Genomic DNA, 23,592 nt, shown 5'->3' with positions numbered 1-23,592 from the left:
CATAAAATGATACAAAATCATGTCCAGAAAATCTTTTTACTTTATTGTGTAGCCTACTGTATAGTAACATCACTTTAGAGTTGGTACTGTAGATGAAACTTTCTAGTATCTAGGAGTTTGGGCTGGTTCGTTTTAGATGTGGGGTTTGTTCCCAGAAGGAATATGAAGTTCATATGCTGGCACATCTGGTCATTATTGACCATATTCACCCTGTCGAGGTGGGGTTTCCCAACTCCCATCCCAATAACGTAGCCCTGAGTTAACCACTTTCAACCTGGTGTCCCTATTTTGGGCATTAATCATTATAGGCAAACATTTTAATTTATTGTAAAAAATGCTCAAGAATTTTCAAAGATGAGATGATAGAATAGAAGATATACAAGCTCACGTGTTGCATCGCAACATGCTGTGAGTTAGTATGTGGTTAATTTAGTCAATGGCCAGGGAATGTCTGTGTGGCTAGTGCTGGGTACAGTGCCAGCAGGGTGGTGATAAGGTTTAGCAATATCAGGTCATCTTAGTCACTGTTTGGAAGACATTTTCTGTCTAAATCCCTTGGAGTGGTATAAGAATATATGGTTGGTTAAGCTTTGCACTCCACTAGCCACTGAGGCCAATAAAACCAGTTTGTTTCCAGCAAGAAGAGTTTGGTCATTGTGTGTGTAAACAGGAAATTGTAGAATGTTTCTGTGGCAGAACCTTAAGGTCACTTAAAGGTTGTACTACAACTTGTGCATGCCTCGACCAGCTAGTCAGGAATCAGAGAATGGGCCAAGTACTGCAACTGCTTCTATTTCAACAAGGCCACCCTAGTGAGAGAAAAAAAAGAGAGAGACCAGCAGAGAGATTAGAAGAAAGCAACAAGTGTGTAAGAATGAACCCATATAAAGATTACAATGTGAGGTTCTAAAGGTGTGATCACATCAGAGGAGAAGATGAGAGAGGGGGGGGGGGGGGGTTCTGCATTTATTGATAGTCCACAGTGAAGATTGGCGGAAGAATGAGCCGGGGAGTGCCACTTCGGGAATCGAACCCGGGGCTCGCTGTCAGACATCAGAGCCTGTGGTACGTGTCTTAAGCACTCAGCTATCGGTATCCCACATTTGTGTGATTTTGGCCGCTGGGACAAATGGGTTCATTTTCATGTTCACCTATTTGCGCAAATGACACTGTACACACACTATGGAAATGCTATAGTACCAAATACTAACAGAGGATCACATTGGAAATAAGTATTTCATTATACTTTGTTATCCTTGGCATGATTTATAATGTGTATGTACTTTCAACCAATCGAGCAAGAAATCAATCAATCAAAGTTTTAAACTAGCTAGTTAAATACTCACCTCCAGTGTGAACAATAATAATAATACTGATTCATACAGACTGCTCTCTGTCTCATGTCGCTACCAATCTGTCTTTATGCCTATTAGCATTACAAAGGCATTCATTCATATCATTTTACTATTTTGTTTCTAACATGGCTAAAAACATGACAGGCTATTCTATTTTCTTTTTTTGGTTCACCAACAACCCAAACAAATGATTTGGTTGGAGTGAGAATGTACCTTCATTCAGTGAGTTATGAATACTGAAGGCAGGGTAATGGTGTGTTGTATGACACTTTATACTTACTCTTGGGAGAGCAGCGACCTGATAGGCTGCTCTGGCAGGGAAGTTACTGCTGAAAACTAGAAGAAAAACAAAAAAGACGTTACAAAGACATGACGTCCATCTCAAAGTCCCCCGTGGCCCCCTGTTCCAACACAGCTAATGGTAGTGATAGGACGTCTTGGCTGAATACAGTGACTTTAAGAAAATAAAATTTCACTACCGCATAATAATAGTTGAGTTGAGTTGGAAACTATTGATAAAGTCCAAATAATAATAATAATTCCTACAAGTTACGGGGTTACTCCAAGTTCACTATGACAGCATCTTTATTCCTTCGGGGAAAAAAAATACCATTCAGTTTATTCATCTGTTAGACTTAAAGGGTTAGTTCAGATTTTTTTTTAATTTTCTGTAGGAAATACTTACCAGTAGTGGTTGCAAAGGTATTAATTGATTGCCCGAGTCCCGTGGTCCGAGTTCTGGTCCGGTTCTGATGACTATGAAGTAATTCCGGTAGATTAGTAGATTTGGTGGGGGCCACTCATTAAAAATAAATTCATTAAAAAAACTAGCATCATTTGTATTGTTGACCTATTTCTACCATATATTGCAGGTTTCGTTCAACTCCGACCCCTCTGTCACATGGTACTAATGTTTGTGTCCAGAATCACTGCGCCGCGGCAGCCTACTCACTCACAAAATATATGACACAAAAAATAGTACCATGTGACAGAGGGGTCGAAATTGAACGAAACCTGCACTATATGGTAGAAATAGGTCAACAATAAAAATGACGCTAGTTTTTTTTAGTAATTTATTTTTAATGAGCGGCCCCCACCAAATCTACCAGAACTACTTCATATTCATCAGAACCGGACCAGAACTCGGACCACGGGTCTCGGGCAATCAATTAATACCTTTGCAACCACTACATTAATGGTAAGTATTTCCTACAGAAAATACAAAAAAAATCTGAACTAACCCTTTAAAGGATAATACTAATATAAAGAAATACAAAGCTCACAGACCATTTTATTATTTACCACCACTTTTAATTTTGAAACATGTATTTCTTTTGGACACGCCCATACTGAAGAGAAAGGGAAAGTATTTTATGGTCCACAGACGAGGGGAAATTGCTTTTACATCTTGATCCAGCAGATGGCTGCTCAGATGGCTTTGATGAGTAAACAGGGAGAGCAGTTAATAGTTACGTGTCTTTGGGACACTTCGATGTGTGAGACTGGGCGAGCCAAGGGTCGAATCGGTGACCTTCCCATTCCCAGACGGCCTCTCTACCCGCTCAGCTAAGGCCGCCGTTCCCGATCTCCACACTGATCTTGCCAGTGAAAACCCATTTGAATTTGAGCCATCCTGTGTTCCATCCTGGCCCAGGGTCATGGAAAGTTCCCTGCTCACACTGAGGGGTTACAGAGTGGTTGGGTGGGGAGTTAGAAGCCAGGCACAGGTAGAGGGGTTGGCTATGGAGGGTTGGGTTTCACCTATGTGCCTGGTCGGTGGTATCTACTTACAACTCACTGGGCACCGCGGCTTCCATTACACCTGAGCATTGTGAACGAAGAGGAAATGCCCCGGCCAAGACATGGTGGCCTGTGTTTATTCAAGAGTAGATGACTGAACTGCACTTTGACTTGTCTTTCACGATGCAGTGGATGATGAGGTGATTAAACAAGGGAGACCAGGTGAAGACTGTGACTTATACTGTACGTCGCCGTACGCAGGTGGTGTCGCTTGGTGAAAATAACTGATTTTCAGTTATTTTCAATGAGTGGCACTGTCGCGCAACAAAGTATAATTCAACTATCAGTACGTTGTGAACAGACACTTTTTAAAAGGAACCATGGCAAATTCCCCTCCAGACCGGTGATTCTCCTTTAATTTCAAGGATCCCCAGTTTGATATGCATATGGCCACGGACCCCCATTTGATGATTTTCTTTTCTGGGACCCCAATCTACACTGTAAAGTCTGCAGTGTTAATTTAACTAAAATGGAACCAGATGGACTGGTTCCATTTGTACACTCAATACGTTACAGCCCTGTAAGTGTCCATTTGGTTCCTAGGTATCAATCATTTAGCTGGGGGACCCCCTGGAACCCCTCCAAGGGCCCCTGGGTGTCCCCAGACCCCACATTGAGAACCACTGCTCTAGAACATGAGCAGCACTCATCAGGGATCACTTTTACTTCCTGAATTATAACAAAGGAAGTGAGTCATTGATCTTCTACACACTGACCCACGTGTGCCTGCCACCTATTATAGTGACACAAATAAAGAATTGAATGTAGAATTCTTTCCAGTAAAAAAATCATGTCTGCGGCACAAGGTGGCATGTAATAGCAATGTGTTTGTAAAGTGAGACTTGCAGCCTGTTAGGGAAGGTGCCATTACATTATGGCAGCCAGGCACACAGCTAGTGTTGTGGAGTTCTATGTTGTGCTGTTGTATTGTCTGGACAAAGGGCGCCCTCATGTGGTCACTTTTGGAGCTGTTTTTTATTCAACTTTTCAAGGGAAATAATACCATCCATTCCATCAGGAAACAGACTTAGAGAGAGCTGCAACGACCAATTATTTTATTAGCAATTAGTCTATCGATTATATTTTCGATTAATAGAATAATCGAGAAGTGAATCGACACGAAAGAAATTGAATAGATTTTTTAAAATTGCCTAAATTCATTAGTCTGACTAACCGACTAACACAACGTGGTGTCGTGCAAAAAATAGCTATTTTTGAACATCTAGATACTTACTTACTTACTTACATATGAAGGAGGCTACTGAAAATCTAGTTATGCAGTCTCAATAATGTATGGGGCGCTTTAAGGCCTGCACATCTAGTAGTGACATCTAGTGTGATATTTATTTTGATTTTTTTTGGCCAATCAAATCCGGATGTTACGTTTGTGACATTTGTTGCCAATCAAATACGGATGTTACATTTTGTGATGCCGTTTTGTGACGCCTACCCACCCACATAGACATACCAATTATTTTACAAAAGTCAATATATTTTTTTATAATCAATAAGTTTGATTAACTGTTGCACCCCTAAACAGAACAATGTCATTATCTGGGGTGGGTAGGTGGGTGGGGGAGGTGTGCAAGATGGCCTCAGAGGGACCATGAGATGATGAAAAATCTACAGGTTGACTTACATGTCTTATAGGTCTCATTGACGCTGTTGAAGTCATTCATGTCTGCCAGCAGCACTGTAGTCTTCACCACTGAAATAGATAAAAATTGTGTGTGTGTGTGTGTGTGTGTGTGTGTGTGTGTGTGTGTGTGTGTGTGTGTGTGTGTGTGTGTGTGTGTGTGTGTGTTCGTTCAGTTAGGACAGGACAGTCAAAGCACATAACATGAATAGTGCTGGGCAATATGGACAAAAAAAAATAACACAAAAATGATTGATCTTATTTTTCAGAAATAACTAAAATAGCAAATCTTCAACATTGTGAGCTTGTAGGTCAGCTATTTTAGCTATTTCATTCATCCATTTTGGAAAGTATAACCCTTATATGCCATATCACGATATTGTGATATCCAAAACCGGACAGATGAAATAAGACATGACATGATAATTAGATCTCACCGTTGTTATAGTCACAGCCTGCCGCCTTCAGGATCTCTCCCATGTTGATGAGTGCCTTAAAAAGAGAGATGGGGGGGGGGGGCATTTTACTCAACCAATTACTTGGTAGTTCAGCTAATATTTTACTGTTCCGTTCAATCAGTTGCTAAATGTCTATCTGGTGAATATGTCAAACAAATCCTCTTAGAAAATATGCTCTATTATTGATCATCTTTTTTTTTAAAGTGCTGTCAGTGACCAGACCATCTACCATATATTAGAGTCTAAACAATACTCTAAACTTTAGAGCTCTCAATGTCAGGTCCGGGGACCACTAGGGGTAACTATGATGGTAACTCTGGTGGTCCCTGGACCGAAAGGAACCAAATGGACCCGTAATGGGTCCATAATGGTCCGTAATGGGTCTGTAACTCTGAGAGTTTACATTTGTACAGTCACAGAGTTAAATGAACACAGAGGTTTTTACAGTGGGGGTTGGGGTCCCAGAGGTGAAAATGTGTATCAAATGGGGGTTGTGGCCTAATGCATGTCAAACTGGGGGTCCTTGAAATGTAAACATTTGAGAACCACTGGTTTAGACCAGTATTAGTGAACTATTTCAGGCAAGGATGACGGTGTCGGTGATAGATGCTAGGTTCAAGGTTTCCTGTTCTAGTGGTATTTGAACGTGGTCAATTCTAGTGAATGGCAGGACTGTCTTACCTGTTTGGCCTGAGCCTGCACCCCTCCAGCAACCAGCTGACCAGAGGCTGTGTCCAGACCCAGCTGACCTGAGATGTACATGGTTCTGTCCACCAACACCGCCTGGCTGGACAAACACACACACACACACACACACACACACACACACACACACACACACACACACACACACACACACACACACACACACACACACACACACACACACACACACACACACACACACACACACACACACACACACACACACACACCCACCCCACTCTTTTCACAGTTTCTGTCTGGAACTAGTATAAACAACAATACAACAATCACCATACATAGGCCTACATACATCCCTGTTTGCAGTGGTGGAAAGTAACTAAGTACATGTACTCAAGTACTGTACAATTTTGAGGTACTTTTACTTTACTGGAGTATTTCCAATTTTCTATACTTCTACTCCACTACATCTCAGAGACAGATATTGTGCTTTTACTCCACTACAATTATTTGAAAACTTTAGTTACCAGTTACTTTGTAGATTTTCATTATTATTACAAAACATACATGAATCACTTCAGCCCTATATACATTTCGGCCATTTGAAAATAGCCGATCTACAAGCTCACAATGCATTGCGATGCGACACATTGTGAGGTTGTATCTGCTATTTTCAAAAGATTTTTGTACATTTTATACATTTGAAAAGTTGTTAAATGGGACCTTCTGCAGAACGAGTAGGCCTACTTTCTACTTTTGGTACTTAAGTACATTTTGATACCAATACTTTTATACTTTTACTCAAGTAATTTTTAAATTCCGGACTTTTAATTCCTGACTTTTACTTGTGAGTATTTCTACATTGCAGTATTGATACTTTTACTTGAGTACTTTTTCCACCACTGCCTGTTTGGAAATGTGAGTTGAGCAGCTGAGCTTTACTATCTCTGGCCTCCATTCACGGCCTGGCAGCTGATTGGCTGAAAAAGTAACACCCCTCATTAAGCTTGCTCTAGTAGTCAACAATGAATAGGCCTACTAGTATCTTGGCTATGTGCCAAGAATTAATTAATGAAGGAAAACATTATGTTACTGAATAGTAGCCTAAAGCTACTATTTGTTTACATTTTAGTCAGGCACATTTCTAAATGAGCATTTAGATCGTGAAGTCTGGAAGAAGTACTCACATGTTTTACTTGAGTAGCCTAAAAGTATCTGCAATGTAGATATACTCTGTTCGGAGTATTAGAAATGTAGGCTACTTGAGCAAAAGTACAAAATAAAGTAGAAGTAGAAAGTACTCATTGTGCAGTATTAGCTTTCAAATGCGTACAATCTTTTGAAAATAGCAGATCTACAAGCTCAAGTTGCATTGCCAGCTTGTAGATCGGCTATTTTCAAATGGCCTAAATGTAGCTATAGAGCTGAAGTGGTTAATGTATGTTTTGTAATAATAATCAAAATCTACAACAAAGTAGCCTAGTAACTAAAGTTGTCAAATAATTGAAGTGCAGTAAAAGTATAATATTTGCCTCTAAGATGTAGTGGAGTAGAAGTAAAAGTACTGAAAATCGGAAATACTCCATTAAAGTAAAAAAAATAAAAGTACCTCAAGATTGTACTTAAGTACAGTACTTGAGTACATGTACTTAGTTACTTTACACCACTGTCCCTACCTGTAAACTCCCTGTCTGATCGGGGCTTTTGGTGTGTATGGAATCTGCCGACGAATTGCTGCCATTGTGTCTGTGTTAGAACCACGTTCTCTAAGCTCCACAGTCCGCAGAAAACCTTTAACAGTGAAAAGCTATTTCAACAGACTTTTATCATGCAGGTACTTTGACCGGCCTCAGTCTGGACAAATTGGTTACCAGTCATCAGTGGTGTAAAGTAACTAAGTACATTTACTCAAGTACTATACTTATAAGTTATAAGTACAATTTTCAGGTATTCTTACTTATTTCAGGTATTCTTACTTATTCCAATTTCCAATACTTTTACTTTTACTTTTAATTGAGTGTTTCTACATAGCAGTATTATTGATAATTTTATATTTAGTGTTTTTCAACTAAATTGTTTTTATAACTATAAAGTGTTTTTATAACTATTTGATGCTGTTGCTGCTCTAGGTTCCACCAGCATGTAAAATAATCTACTCTAAAACATTTTAATAACATTTAATAACATTTTAATAATTAAATAAAAATAAAAACATATATATTTTTTAAATTTATAAAATATATATTTTAATAATTTCTCATTTTTTATTCAATAATATAGGGGGGGGGGCTTAGCCCCACTAGCCCATTGATACCAGCCGCCCCTGCTTTTACTTAATAAGTAAAACATTTGAGTACTTCTTCCTTCCACCGCTGTACTTTGACCCGCCTCTGCATGCTCTGACCAAATTGGTTATACCAGCCATGAGCCATCCCTATGCATTCATTCAGAACGAGCACAATAATGCACACATCGATCTGTTTGGAAAAATCCACTTCACATTAATTGATTAATTCGTTTTGAGGCTTAACCTTCTCACCTGTATGGTCCAATAGCAGCCGGGGCGGAAGTAGTATTGATGATCTTTCTAGAGATGGTAGACATGATGTTTCCAAGTGTCAGTCAGTCACCAAAGAGCTTGTGAATGAAAAGGACAAGATTCCTTGAATGGGCAGCTTTCAACTTCAAGTCCTTACCGTACTGTCTATCAATAAGAGCATTGTCATTTCTGCAGTGCGATGCGAGAGGCACTTAGTTTTGAAGCGCTCCCTGTGGAAGAAATGTGAAATTAATTATTTTCCATAATATTACATTTAAGTTGAGCAGTTGTCGTTCAGAAATGACTTATTTGACCAAGAGAGTTTAAGCGCTGGCCAAATTATTAATTCAAATGATTGCGTCCATATTAGACTATTTACGGTAGAAACAGGTGTTTGGGTTACATACCAGATTTATGACTTCAGTTCTGACCCACAGACAGTGGTGGGGAAAGTACTACTTTTTTACTTGAGTAAAAGTATCAATACTAATTATACTCTAAAGTAAAAGTCCGGAATTCAAAATTTACTTTAGTAAAGTACAAAAGTATTGGTATCAAAAAGTACTCAAAGTACCAAAAGTATAAAGTACTCATTTAAGCAGAATATCTAATTACACAAGTTGTCAAGTAACTAAAGTTTTCAAATAATTGTAGTGGAGTAAAAGTATAATATTTGCTTCTGAAGTGTAGTGGAGTAGAAGTAAAAGTACTGAAAATTAGAAATACCTCAAAATTGTACAGTACTTGAGTAAATGTACTTAGTTACTTTACACCACAGCCCACAGATAGGCCTCAACCCAGCAGTTGGACAAAGATAAGCTCAAAGGGACATAATGCAGTTTCATAGCCTATACATAACCTTTATTTGCGCTTTTACAAACCTTTATTAAAGTGTAACAAACAAGAGATAATAAATTAGAGTTTTAAACATGGTTACATTCCACTCCTCACCCTCAATTTTTACATATAGGTCTAGCAGGGAAAAACATTAATTAAATGAACCATGAAATCATAATTTAAAAACGTTTTTCTAGATCATGAGCCTGAATATTAGTCTGGTTAAACCACTCCCTCAGGAAATCTCATTTGTATTTGATTTCCTGAAATCAAATGCAAATGAGATTTCCGGAAGGGGGGGTTTACCAGGCTAACTGGATATGGCATCTCCAGTCTCTCATAAGTTTGTTTTTATTGGGCTCATTGTATGGAGCACATAGTGTCCTTCAGCTGAAAAGACAGCCACCAAATTTGCTCTATTTTGTGTAGTTAATATACCATCATTCCACTACACAGCAAACATAATCATAATAAACATGCATAGTCTAAAACAAGCATAAATCAAGACACATATTTGACAACGGGAAGAAAATATTAACAGCCAAATTAGCTACAATATTTAAAACCAGTGTCACAATAAGATAAACAGCAAAAGAAAGTTTAGATTATTAAATAAATAAACGTGAAACTTTTACAAGTTGCTAATGCACAGCAGACCACAATGTAGAGAGAAAAGCAAAATTTCATGCTTAAGATCTTAATTTCTATGAAAACATTGGTCAACCTGGTCCCATATTGCTGAATGTATGAAAATGTCAACAAAACAAAAAAACATTAGACGGAAGTTGTCTTATTACTGTAAATATAGGTCTTGCCATGTTTAAAAATGTAACACTTTTAGATTAAGCCGTTGAAAATATTTAGTTCAGTTTGGTCATATTGGTAAATGGTGACTTTGCCAATGTTTTACCTTCAGCAGGAGCTATTTCAAAGACAAGAGGAGGCTGAGGGGTCAACATTTACATTACTAGCAGTGAAGAGTGATGATCACTTCATACTACTGTGATGACATGTGGAAATTTGACATAACACTTAATATAATTAGCCACAGGATTAGTCACTGCAACTAGATATTTTTCTTAATGATGAAAATCGCCGATCTACAAGCTCATAATCACGCGTTTTGTGAGCTTGTAGATACATTTAAAAAAAACGTTTCACCTATAGTGACTGACAATGTTGCACTCTGCTAGATGATCGGCAAAGTTTCCATTTAGCCTTGTACTACACATGGAAGGCATGCTGCTAGCACGGCAGGCCACTAGCTGCTTAGTTACCATTCCATTAGTACAATGGCCAAAACTAAATATTGACATTCATAAGTATATAACATAAAGCAAGAGGTCATAACACTTCACTTCAGGCATACATCCAGCTAGTATCATATAATTCATTAGACTATGATACATCATTATTCTTAAAGTCAACCAACGATGCAATGTCCCTGCAAATAGAATAGTTATCAAAAAGATCTCAAGTCATTTCATTCATGATCAGATCCCAACTTCAGCAGATAGTGGAATAACATATTCTAATGAGATAGTTCGTTCTCTCAGACTGGACTGATTAAAAGCCCACAGTAATGTTCCACTGATGTCTTAAGTAAATTATCGTGCATCAGATTATCATACATCAGTCCAATCTGGAGTCAAAACAGTTCCAACAGTTTTACAGCATAGCCCAGGCGGCCATTTTGCTCTACGTCACACTGGTGGTGGTGGTGGGAAACCCCTCTCCACCCAGAGTCAAGAAAGTTAGAAAGATCTCATGTCCGTCAAGTGAACAATGGGGATATGGCACATTAAAACCGTTAACTTAATGCCTAAGTAACATCCCATGTCAAAAATAGCAGATCTACAATCTAACAATGCATCGCATCACAACACATTGAGATTGTAGATCAGCTATTTTCGGCGCAAGACACCATCGTACGGGTACAAAACAAAGTCACATAGCTCTCTTTTATAAATTGGTAAGCAAAAGATTGGCCTGTGGCATCTATCATATATGGAGCATTTCTTCCCTTCCCCCAAAAGTTAGTCCTTACAGCCAGAAAGTTAGTCCTTACAGCCAGGCTAAACACAGACTGCACCAAATTACACACTGATCAATGCCAAGCTTAATTTTCAGTCATAGCCACATTACAGGATCGCAGGTTCAGTTACATAGGCTATATACCCCACATTTTCCACAGGACAATGATCCATCTAACCTGCTCGCCCAGTGTGACTTAAGAGAAAAATGGCTGCCGTGTGAATATGTTCAGTTCCCCAAGTCCCAGAGTGTCATCTACTCCTCCATTACAGTTTTAGAGTCATGGGGGGAAAAAAAACTAACTTTAGGAACATAGTGGACAAAGTCTTGTCATAGTTCTGAACTGTTCATATCATTCAATAATATATATTCTTTTTAATTGGCGAAGACTGTCACGACTTTTCAAGCATAATACATTTTAAACAAAAGTCCTGCAGGGATTAAAAAAGGTATATATCTGCTATATAAAGTTTTTCAATCACTGAACATAAACAATACGTGTATTCTTCAAGATGACTAGAGAATCGGGACACGGCTGCTGAGGCACTAAGATTCACAAAGATAAGAGAAGAGAGTCTGTCTATAAAACCTGAAGCTTTGAATGAATGAATGAAGCAGTTCAGAACATCATACATGACAAAACACAAATGAAAAGACAGTCTGATTAACTTTGATTTTACGGACCACAAGCTGTTGAAGACATACATGATCTGCTCTTTCCCCACATTCAATCAGTGTTAAAGGGATCACACTCCACTTCATCTTATTCCATGTGAAGAAATGTATTTAATTGTCGTACTATTCTGGCTTTTTTTTTTAACATTGCTTCTTTTTTTAAGGCATTCTCAACTTTATCAACGTCACGATTGTCTTTGGTCATGGATTAACCTCCACAGCTTTTGTTGCGGCCATTTCTGTAGTCAATTATATACTATATTTACATTATAAGGAAAGTGTTCAAGAAGAAACAAAGACCACAAGGTGATCAGTGACAATGCTCCTGTAGAACCCATCTGCTGATGCGGCGGCTGCTACAGTAGATGTTAGATGGAATGTAGCCGTAAGCCCAAAACATACTTTCAGTAAGTACGTATGCAAACAACGTCCCTGTGAAGGTAATAAAGCCACACAGAGCTACATTTGACAACTAGCCTGAAAGATAGAGCAGGAGAGCACAAATCGAAGATGATGTTGCTCATCACTGCTAAGATTGAGACTGCGCTTGTGTTGAATTTCACGTGACACATTTTATAAACACAACGTCTGTTGTTCTAAACTTGCATAAACTATGTTTCGGGTCTTATAGGGGTCATGGTGGATATTAATATCCTACCTTCAGTGTTTTGGTCTCACTGAGTTCAGCATGTGTTCAATGAAAGGCAAATAAAGTAGGAAAGCAAGACACATTTAAAAACTTTAACTGATGATGGCAAAGGCTTGGTTCACTCAAAGACAAACCACGAGCCCCCCCCCCCACCCCCGCCCCGTGCAAACAGGGATACGAATGTTGAAATATGTCTTCTTGGGAATGGGGTAAGCAGCACTCTAAGGAACAAAGTCCTATTACTGTGGATTTTTACAATGGGGCGAAAAATGGTGGACAAAGCCCCAAAAGACACTTAAATCTTCTTCAGTAGCTCATCATAAGACCATTGTTTCCTCTCTTCCTTCATGATCAGAACTTAAGGAGCAGTCATTCAGCGGTGGGTCAGAACAGCACAGGGCTTCCAGCGAGAGCACTATGGTCACCGTGGTTCTTCTAAGTCAGTGGAATATAAATCACGTTAGCACCCAGTGGATGGTTCTGAGGAAACTTGGGCGATGTTTGAGGGCAGATGGATGGCGATAGGCAGGGGAGGGAATCACTTAGAAGTTCTGTTGCCGTCGTTTCTTGGCGTCCATGGCGTCCAGGATGGGCTGTCTCTTGGCAGTGTAGCGCAGCCTCAGCTCCTCGATTTCCCGCTCCATCATGGGATCAAGGGCGCTCAGACGCAACTGTAGCTCCTCGAAATCCAGGTTCTTCAACTGGGGGGTGAGCACGTAAGCACAAACAGTACAAACACACACAGATGAGGAAATATGTTGTGGCATATCAGACAAAATCTGTCATCAACATGTCCGTACACGGACAAACGTGTCCGTGGCAAGACTTGTCCATGTCCGTGGCACATTTTGTATTTTGATTATAATGTGATCCTAAATATTTTTGAATAATTAGATTGAATAATTTTGGTGACTCGTAAAGTGTCGGGATGACATGCTCATTAATATGTTGTAGGAGATTTGTCGTATTTGTACCCATACATAATTGCATCAGGTGAGGATGCAAGACAAGACAGACAGCTAGAAGTAATGTTTGCTAATGTTTGTATGTTTTTCTCTGTCTCGTCTGTATTTTCGGTCTTTTTTTAATGCTAACCCTGGGAGCTAAGCTCCAAATATCCTGTACAAATGGCAAATAAAGTCTATTCTAATAACTGCCTTAATTCTTTCATTGTTCCACTGGCGTACCTTACATCACACCACCTACGCATGGTCTAAGACTTTCTCATCGACATTGAATACTTGTTCACCTTAAACCACAACTGTTGAAACTACAGTACCTTGACAAACAGAAAACAAGTTTAGCTCGTCCACTGTGGAGCAATTTGAAAACCCTGACAAAAGCATTCATATATTGTGTGCACCTTCCAACCATGCTCAGGTTTGCTGGTTTGAATGTGAACGCCAAGAAAAGAGTGGGGCAGTGTGCTGTGAATTAACACAGGATTGACCCTGGCAGCATATCAAAAGGTGTGTTACCTGTTTATTATTCTACTACTATTTTTCAACCACAACTAATGAGCCAAGACATCAGTAGAATGAGTTTTGGAACAGACGTCATGAGACAAAAGATGTACAACAAATTATTTTTGATGGGAAAATGAATTGCAACAACTATGCAGTGATGGTGAAGAAAGGAAACTTGGAAAGACACTTGCTGAGAAACCATAAATCATTTGACTACACCTTTCCAGCAGACAGAGAACTGAGAAAAATAAATAAGGAACTGAAATCTCAGCCATATGTATTTGTGTACCATACTGTGCATGGAACTACAGAGATGTCATCAGTATTCTAAGTATTTGTCTCATCAGCAAGAACTGCACAGTGAGTGATTGTGAAAATAAAGGAAGACACTTTCTGACAAACCACAAATCATTTGACTAGACATTTCCAGTAGACAGAGAACTGAGAAAAATAAATAAAGTAAGGAACAGAAATTACACACACACACACACACACACACACACACACACACACACACACACACACACACACAGTTTGGGCCTCTGTGTTTCTGGTAAAATTATATACCAGTTATTTTGTATGTCTGTGACAAAAATAAAATATTGATGAAAATGTCCATCACAAGCTGGCATGGTGATGACCCGTGGAATACACACCTCACTTGTTGGGGTAAGGAAAGAACAGAACTCAAATACTCCAGTGCTCAAATGATAAATTGACTGGCGTTTCAAGCCTTGGCTCGGGTTTGATCTATTCTTATGTGGAGGTTAAAATTCTTCCTGATAATCAGATGTGCCATTTTCAGAATTGTCTTCCAATATGAATCATTTTCTTTACTGTAAGAAATCTTGATGTCTAGCATGTGTAATCGCTCTTAACATGTGAAAGTAACTTGCTACTCACAAAGTCAAAGTCTCCATCCTGAGGCACCTTCCAGTTATCTGGGAAGACGTTCTTGGCCTGGATGTGGTATCCGGGCTGCTCTGGAGGCTGGTTGTGGTTGTAGTTCTCCTGCTGCTGGGCAACTTTGTTAGAGTCCTGCTTGTCGAAGTAATCCATGAAGGATGGACGTAGAGGCTGCTGGGGGGTAGCATGTCCTGTGATAATTATTGAAAAAAATATATTTGTATGGGGGATTCCAGACTTCACGGATGCTTAAGAGCACTTTGTCGTTTTTCATTCTGATCTCCACATATTGGTCCTCACCAATGCTCACTCTTCTAGAGCTGTTGTTACGTTACAATGCTACGTCATCGGTCAATTTTGTCAAATAAATGTATATGCTATAATGGTAAATGTGTAAAATCTACAGACAATAGCCGTCTGTGTTACACGTCAAGCCTCTGATTCCAGAATGCCAACATGCTATGTAAAAGCACACACAGGGGCGGCTTTGTTTGGTTCCGTTTAAAAAAAGCAAAACCGGCATTAATGAATTATGGCGGGATCTCTCTATAAAAGTGGCAGCCGATCAATAAAATGTAAAACATAGAAACAAATAAAGCAACATTGAACTCACTCCTCATGGATCCCTGATCTTCATCCTCCTCTTCCTCATCACTGTTGATGACCATGGTACCCAGGTCTGATTCCAGCATAGTGCTGCCATGTTCAATCATGGTCTGGGCCCCATCGCTCATGGTGTTTGAGGCCCTCATAGTCCCGGCACCCTCCGAGCCCGACTTCAACATTGTGTGGGAGTCCACCTCCGTCTCCTCTTCCTGGACGACACAAGGACAGTCTTTTTTTTTGCAATTGTATTTATTGGGAAATTGAAAGAAAGCATTACACTTATTTTGTATGTAAAGTTGTAGGGGAGGGTGCATTCACTGCATTGACAGCTTAGTTGGATTTATAGCTCATTGATACTTACAGAGTTGTCGTCGTCCTCTTCCAACTCTCTCTGCTGTTCCAGGTGTCTCTTGACTTTCATCTCCATGGATTCAGTGATCAGGTCCCTCAGGATGGTCACTGGTTTGGCCTGGTTGATGAACGGGTGCTGGAGAGACATGCAACACCCAGGGCATGATAATTACGCACACAATACTACTACTAAGTTGTACAGTAGTAGTAGCCTAGTGGTTTGCTGTAGAGTTCTTCACAGGTCCAAAATGATGACCCCAACCCTAATGGACCGTGAATTTTGTTCAGAGACTGGTTCAGAGATTTTTTTCAAATGACGGACCCGTGAAATTGGTTCAGAGATCCGAGTGGGCCCGACATTCTTTTTTAAAAGACAGACCAACATCCGATTTGTTCCGAGATATTACAGACCCAACCTATTATCTTATGGTCCCGACATACGTAAAATACCGTTCTAACAGGCTAGATGTTAATTATACTCCATAATGAAACGTAGCAGCTACGTAGCAGCCTAGTACAATAAGAGACAATATGACATTAAATTGCATGTTTTCACCTCGATGAATAAGGAATCCATGATTGCACACGCCACGCGCGCATTTTGACTCCATGGAGGTATTTGATTTGCTCCGAGTCTGTGTGCTGCAGTAGTCTGATCCCAGTGTAATCATCGTAGCACTTCATGCTTTTCTCTACCGATCAGCGCTGAGCACGGGTCTTCTCGGATCCACTCGGGTATTATACATACAGTAATAACATAATGATAAACAGACCTGAGGTCCGACATAATAGAACCTGAACCAACCCGGGTCCGAGTGATTATGGTAAAACACAGATCCGGACCCGTACGGGTCTCGGGTCGTATCGTTTTTTTCTTCGGAATCGGGGGGCCAGTGAAGAGCTCTAGTTTGATGACTAGAGTTCATGCTTACTCTGCTTATTTTGATCTTGCACTTCTAAGTCAAGGATAAGAGCGTCTGCTAAATGCCTAAATTGTAATTTGACAGGACAATGGAGAACAAGCCCTCAGGGCTTTTTGTGTTATCCTTTTAGCATTATTATATAACTGTACCTCTGTACTTTTTGCAAACTGTTAATAAAGTGTTCAATCATTCAATCAAAAAAGATGATGTATGGTGTGTCTTCTACGCTACGTTGCACTACAATACAGTATGTTATGTTACGGTACTGTACGTTATGGCACGTTACGTCTCAAGTTAAATCAGCACTGGAGGATTTCACAGTGTAGACTAGGGTGTAAGATTAAAATCATATCAAATGGGGTCCTAAATCGTTACATTATGGCTGAGAGAGCCAGAGCGTATTTCATCCAATATAATACAGATGACAATAGAAGACAAAATGTAAAACCCCAGGAAAGTGTTCCTTTGTGAAGGAATGACAGCCAGACCTCACTCGAAAAAGAGTAAAAATAAACAACCATGGGCATTGGGTGTGGAACGGGTGCGTCTAAAAATCTGACTACAGTCTTGGTGGGTTCACACATTTTGACATTCATCACCAGTAAAACGTCAAATTGCAGCACACACACCCTATGTGGCAACCAATCTCCATGCTGATTTGCACATTGATAATGTGTTGGTTTTTGTTATGTACTTTGTAGGTAGTACTATGTAGGCAGAAGTACCATGTGTACTATGCTCTATATTTTACCGTCTTGTGGAGACCAGATGTCCCCCATAATGTAAACCATCAGACAGCCCAGTTTTTGATTTATTTAGATGAAATAGTAGAGAGACGGTAAACTGATTGAGGAGAAAGACATGCAACACAGGTCTCCAGCCGTAATCAAACGAAGAACATTGCGATTACGTGGTTCACACCGGTATGTCACAGTGGAATGTTAATTGACCAGGACCATTTCTTCAACTTTAGGGGTTCAGAGTAAGGGTATGTTCACGTTATGACTAACGTGTGTGTGTGTGTGTGTGTGTGTGTGTGTGTGTGTGTGTGTGTGTGTGTGTGTGTGTGTGTGTGTGTGTGTGTGTGTGTGTGTGTGTGTGTGTGTGTGTGTGTGCACACACAGACGCAAGCATGAGTCCCAACCTGTAGTAACTGTGTGGCAGTTGCTCTCTGCTCCGGGTTCTTCACCAGACACTTCTTAACAAAGTCTGTGAATTCATCTGTCCAATTCTCTGGCTTCCTGAACGTTGGAGGAGGGTTGGTAGGGATCATGAAGATGGCCTGGTGGAGCAAAGTCCAGACAAAACATGGAGTGAGGAAACAAGCTAGAGAAAACCAGATCTTCTACTCTAGTCTAGGGCACTGATTATCAACATGGCGTGAGGGGATCCCCAGGGGTCCTTGGGGGGGGGGGGGGTTCCAGGGGGTCCCGCAGCTAAATGATTGATAGTTCGGAACCAAATGGACCCTTACGTGTCTGTAACTCTAATAGTGTACAAATGGAACAAAACTGACCCTTGGCGGATGGATGATTTCAGTGTAGATTGGGGTTCCAAAGATTTAAAAAAGCATATCAAATGGGGGCCTAAATCTGTCGCCTATATCCAACTTCACTGAACTAGAGATCCTGCAGGTAAAGAAAACCTCAATGGTTTTGTTCGACTCACTCTCATGGGGTGGATGTCCGCGTAGGGAGGTTTTCCCTCTGCCATCTCTATGGACGTGATACCCAGGGACCATATGTCAGCCACACAGTTGTAACCAATCTCCTGGATCACCTCTGGGGCCATCCAGAACGGTGTGCCGATCACAGTGTTCCTCTTAGCCATCGTGTCCTTGAAAACAGCGAGAAATGGTTGTGGTTTTAAATCGTATGTCACGCCTTAGCAACACTATGGCAAACAGGCGAACTAGCAAGGTGATTCAAAGTGGACATGTCCGCAGATAATGGATACATCCCTTTTAGCCAGATACAGCTTAAACAGGAGTTACATTTTTTAACCTCACACTCAAAATGCACGTATTTGTGAAAACTCATTCATTGCATCTCTGGAATAAATGTAAAAAGATGTTAGAAAGGCTTTAAATTCATGCAGTCCTCATACATAGAAAGTGGCTTATAAGTCAACTGCATTTGCAGACATAAAGCCACAAAGACAATATAAAGTATTTAAAGTTCACAGACAATATACAGTATTTAAAGTCCACAGACAGTATACAGTATTCAAAGTCCACATTGAATATTACTAACAACTGGATAAAAACTACATTGCTGTACAAGGTTCCATTTGTACACTCAAGAGTTAAATTAAAGCTAAGCCTAACATTTATATTCTTCCTGGGACTCAGGCAGTACTACTTGTCAAGTAACTAGTATTCCTACTCAAACACAGGGTCTACATTTCTCAATAGATGAGTAGGGAGACCACTTACAACCACTGAAGATGTACTAGTCATATTATTGTATAAACATACTCTGCCATACAGATTCATTTGTCAAAATATCATTTTATTTACACAAAAGCGTTGCAGACTGCAACTTTAACAGCAGTGTTTTTACTGTGTAGATTCAGAATATTACCGTTAATTGTCCGGCGACTCCAAAGTCTGCTAATTTGGCGTGGCCCTCTGTGTTGAGCAGGATGTTGCCTGCTTTGATGTCCCTGTGGATCTTCCTCATGAAGTGAAGGTACTCCAGACCCTTCAATGTGGACTTCAGGATGGTGGCGATTTCATCCTCTGTCAGCTGAGGTGAGAGGGAAGGAGTGAATGATGAAATTATAGAATTTGAACTACTAGTAATGCTATTCTCGGGTCCAAATGACAGACCCAAACCCTAATGAACCTGTGAAATTCTTCCGACATCCAACTGGTTCCGACATTATTGGACCTAAACCCTAAGTGGACCCATGCCATTTGTTTCAAGGGCTGATTTGTTCTGAGATATTACAAAATCGACCCTGACGGTTGGGTATTATGGACCTAACAGATATGGAAATTACGTCAAATGCATGTTTTCACCTCAAAGAAAAAATCCATGATCACGCACCTTTGATCCCAGGGCGGTATAGTTTGATCCGCTCTCCCAACGCACTGAACTCAGTTGGCAGCCTGGCACACATGTGCAGCTCACCCCCCACCCCTATTTTGCACTGCAGAAATCTGATCCTAGCCTAATTATCACTTCATGTTTTTCTCTCTTGATCAGCACTGAGTATGGGTCTTCTCAGATCCACTGTCGTTTGAGTCATTGGTAGGCCTCCTTAAGCCTAGTTTATTTATACTTAGTTGTGCGCCGGTGTCGCACACCGAAAATAGCAGATCCACAAGCTCACAACTAAGTATAAAGTCATGTGTGTTCTAGTTACTAAGTTACTAACAGACACCTAGTTACTCAGGCTTTTGGAAATTCATTTGTTTATTTTGTGTACTGTAAAGCGTCCTTGGGTTTCAGAAAGGTGCTATATAAATTCAAGTTATTATTATTAGTTATTCTATTGGCCACCAATGTTGTGTTTGCTGTTCTTCTTCACCTACCGTTTTGTTGCGCAGTCTTATGATGTCAGAGACAGAGCCAGCCCCGCAGTACTCCATTACAATCCACAGGTCTGTGTTCTTAAAGTAACTGCCATAGTACTTCACCACATAAGGACTGGGAGGAAATGACAAATTAACAAAATGAGTGTGCATCAGGAACAATTTCCATTTTAGGGACAAAATAGGAGAAGTGAGACAGACACCACAAATGTCATGTCATCTCAGTGGCTTTATCTGTGACTGCTGGCAAACAATACCTCTGTTGTTAAATACAAATGAATGAATTAATCTATAGCCATTAGGTGCAAACAAGAACTACTGAAAAACTAAAGGCCCTTTAAGGATGTTTTCATTTCTGAGGATCCACAAAATGCAGGAGAAACCAGACGTATGCTCATGTTTCCTTTTCCAATATTTAGGATTGTTTTATAGGAGTTGAACAAAGATTTGTTTGAGGTCCACGAGCACACCAAATCCTTTCTATTTACAGAAAGGTGAGGACACCCAGTTATTCTGGTGTTTATTTATATCATAAAGAAACATCTAACACATAAAACATTTGTATAAGTGAGTATATTGCCTCCCTCCCAAATGTTATTCCATCTTTCTTTTAAATTAACTTGGAGAAGTGTAAGGGTCCATTTGGTTCCATTTGTACACTGTGGGGTATGCGTACCTGTCACACTGTTGCATGATGGAAATCTCCTTGATGATCTCCTGCAGGTCAGACTCCACAGGAACCTGCTTGATGGCAACAACCTGACCCGACTCCTTATGGATAGCTTTGAACACGCTGCCATAGGAACTAAATATACATACACACATGTACACACATAAGACACAGGGTATCAAAGAAAAATGTAATAGAAATTAAGTCCTCCCTTCCAAACCTAATATTTTATAGCAGTGGTCCTCAAAAATATTTTCATGTCAAGGATCCCCAAATTGATATGTTATTTGGCTGTGTGGACACCCATTTGAAAAACAAATTGAGCATGGAAGATTTGTCATTTTGTCAATATGTTTAGAAATTAACCGATCTACAAGCTAACAACGCATCTCATTGCAACGTGTTGTGAGCTTGTAGATCAGCTATTTTTGAATATCTAAAAAATTTAATAGGGCTTAAGTGTTTAAACTGTTCCTCATTTGCTGGGGGTCCCCTGGAACAACCCCCCCCCCAGTAATAATCAATACAGGAGGAGTGTTATGCCAGTTGTTTGAGACGCATAAGAGTTATGTTTTCCTGGTTACATTTATTTTATTTCCAGTCAGTAGGACATACAATTGAATCAATTTTCAACAGTGGTCTGTTGGCCAGTAACCCTGTGGGACATTTCAATAAATATAAAGTACATGGAGACATACCCTTCTCCTAGTTTCTCCAGAACATCAAACACTTCCTCTGGTTGTTTAGTCAGACTGTCTTCACTCAGCTTTTTCAGCTTGCTGTAAGAAGGTAAAAAGTATCCATATACACAATTAAAACGGACAATATACTATGTTGATGAATTAAATACATAGGACCACAATGGAAACAAGTCCCCAGGACTTTTTTGTGGCATCCTTTTAGACTATATGTCTGACTGTACCTCATAATGTTTGCTTTTCTGACTAATAAAGTATTCAATCAATCAAAAAGCACTTGGTTGGTGCTTCCTTCAATTCAGACAAAAAACTGAAAGACATGATACAGATATGAATGCAGCCAATATTCGCTCCATCTGCTTTATATTTAAGCATAAAATACTTTGCTCAAAATGCACAAAACCAAACCAAGATGTAATTTAAATATGGACAAAGCAACTGACCAACTCAACAACAAAATTTGCTCATTTGATAAAGTGTATCCTCAATTTAATACCATTTTAATTTTTAGATATGATTTGTCCGATATGGCTTTGTCATTTGGTCCATAATTCCGTTACAATATTCCAAACCATACATAAGTACAGAGATAAACTGTGATCAGTACAACCATTCTTGTACTATTTATTTGTACATGTAAAATACTGGTTAAGAAGATCAACTGTCAATCATTTAAATGGGGACCCCCTGGAACCCCCTCAGCCCTCAAGGATTCCTAGGGGGTCCCTCCCTGGGTCACACGTTGACACCCGGTAAAGTTAAAGTCAACTTTCAATCCAGATAAAACCACATCAAACAAACATGGATGTGAATGGATCACATAATGGAACTGATGCAAAACACAAGCACACTGTTCAAAAACTGTAGAAATAGAAAACAATTAAACAGCTTACAATCAAATGCCTGCGTAGCTGAGAAACTATATGTCCAATTAACTATTTAATGACCAATTAACCAACTCAAGCAGTGGTGGAAAAAGTACTAAATTTCTTTACTTAAGTAAAAGTATCAATACTGCAATGTAGAAATACTCTGTTACAAGTATAAAGTCCGGAATAATTAAAAAATAAGTACAAAAGTATTGGTATCAAAATGTAAAGTACCAAACGTAGAAAGTACTCATTATGCAGAATGTTCCGTTTCACAAGTTTTCAAATGTATAAAAATATTTTAAAAATAGCCAATCTACAAGCTCAAAGCAACGCATTGTGAACCTTTAGATCGGCTATTTTCAAAAATCCAAAATGTAATGGATGAAGTGGTTAATGTATGATTTGTAATAATAATCTCTACAAAACTAGTAATAACTCAAATAATTGTGCTGGAGTAAAAGTACAATATTTGCCTCTGAGATGTAGTGTAGGCTAGTAGTAAAAGTATTGAAATTTGTAAGTACTCTAGTAAAGTAAAAGTAAAAAAACTCAACATTGTACTTAAGTACAGTAATTGAGTGTTTACACCACTGCTATTAAGCTTGGAAAACGCCAGCTAAGATAACTAGCTTTAGCAAACAAGCCCAGACTGCTGCTGCTGGCATCCCATGTTAGCATGTGAGCTAACCGTTAGCATGCAGACTGCCCTGCTGAATCCAAACGGACGAGGAGGAGGAAAACCCACCTTTTGGGCGCAGGGTTTTCCATGGTTTATCTCTTCAAAGAAGTTCAATAAAGTAGAAATATGACAGACTCCACTGGGCTAGTGTTCAGGATGTTGATAATGTGCTCATTATTTATCCACCCAGTCGTTGTTGATGTAAAAAACTAGTCGCCCTGCACTGTCTTCTTCTAC

At 39.6% G+C, this 23,592-nt stretch overlaps 2 protein-coding genes across 2 annotated transcripts; both read right to left on the bottom strand.

The window, feature by feature from the left end:
• Positions 1 to 738: 738 nt before the first annotated feature.
• On the bottom strand, positions 739 to 8,516 carry LOC308096047 (2-iminobutanoate/2-iminopropanoate deaminase-like; the record flags this gene model as incomplete). The annotated part of the gene is made up of 6 exons (XM_080443313.1): positions 739 to 809; positions 1,636 to 1,691; positions 4,795 to 4,863; positions 5,229 to 5,283; positions 5,931 to 6,036; positions 8,452 to 8,516. 6 exons carry the CDS (start codon positions 8,514 to 8,516, stop codon positions 753 to 755), a joined length of 408 nt encoding a protein of 135 aa, XP_080299439.1. The 3' UTR covers positions 739 to 752.
• Positions 8,517 to 10,437: 1,921 nt separating this feature from the next.
• stk3 (serine/threonine kinase 3) lies at positions 10,438 to 23,580 on the bottom strand. The gene is made up of 11 exons (XM_080441585.1): positions 23,422 to 23,580; positions 21,805 to 21,885; positions 21,113 to 21,241; positions 20,437 to 20,551; positions 19,481 to 19,645; positions 18,567 to 18,734; positions 18,043 to 18,180; positions 15,986 to 16,111; positions 15,632 to 15,833; positions 15,016 to 15,209; positions 10,438 to 13,347 (listed from the first exon to the last, which is right to left on the bottom strand). Exons 1-11 carry the CDS (start codon positions 23,442 to 23,444, stop codon positions 13,189 to 13,191), a joined length of 1,500 nt encoding a protein of 499 aa, XP_080297711.1. The 5' UTR covers positions 23,445 to 23,580; the 3' UTR covers positions 10,438 to 13,188.
• Positions 23,581 to 23,592: the final 12 nt, after the last annotated feature.

Source organism: Gymnoscopelus braueri (genome assembly GCF_963280865.1).
Source record: "Gymnoscopelus braueri genome assembly, chromosome: 11".
NCBI lineage: Eukaryota > Metazoa > Chordata > Actinopteri > Myctophiformes > Myctophidae > Gymnoscopelus > Gymnoscopelus braueri.
Note: the sequence above shows the minus strand (reverse complement) of the source record. Positions and strands in the feature narration are given on the sequence as shown.

Excerpts from the sequence above, each read along its gene's own strand:
- stk3 (XM_080441585.1), bottom strand. The coding sequence starts at position 23,444 with ATGGAAAACCCTGCGCCCAAAAG. Across the intron at positions 18,735-19,480 it reads GAGTCGCCGGACAATTAACG|GACACGATGGCTAAGAGGAA; the intron begins GTAATATTCTGA and ends GCTGTTTTCAAG. Across the intron at positions 13,348-15,015 it reads AGGATGGAGACTTTGACTTT|TTGAAGAACCTGGATTTCGA; the intron begins GTGAGTAGCAAG and ends CTCACCCCCCAG.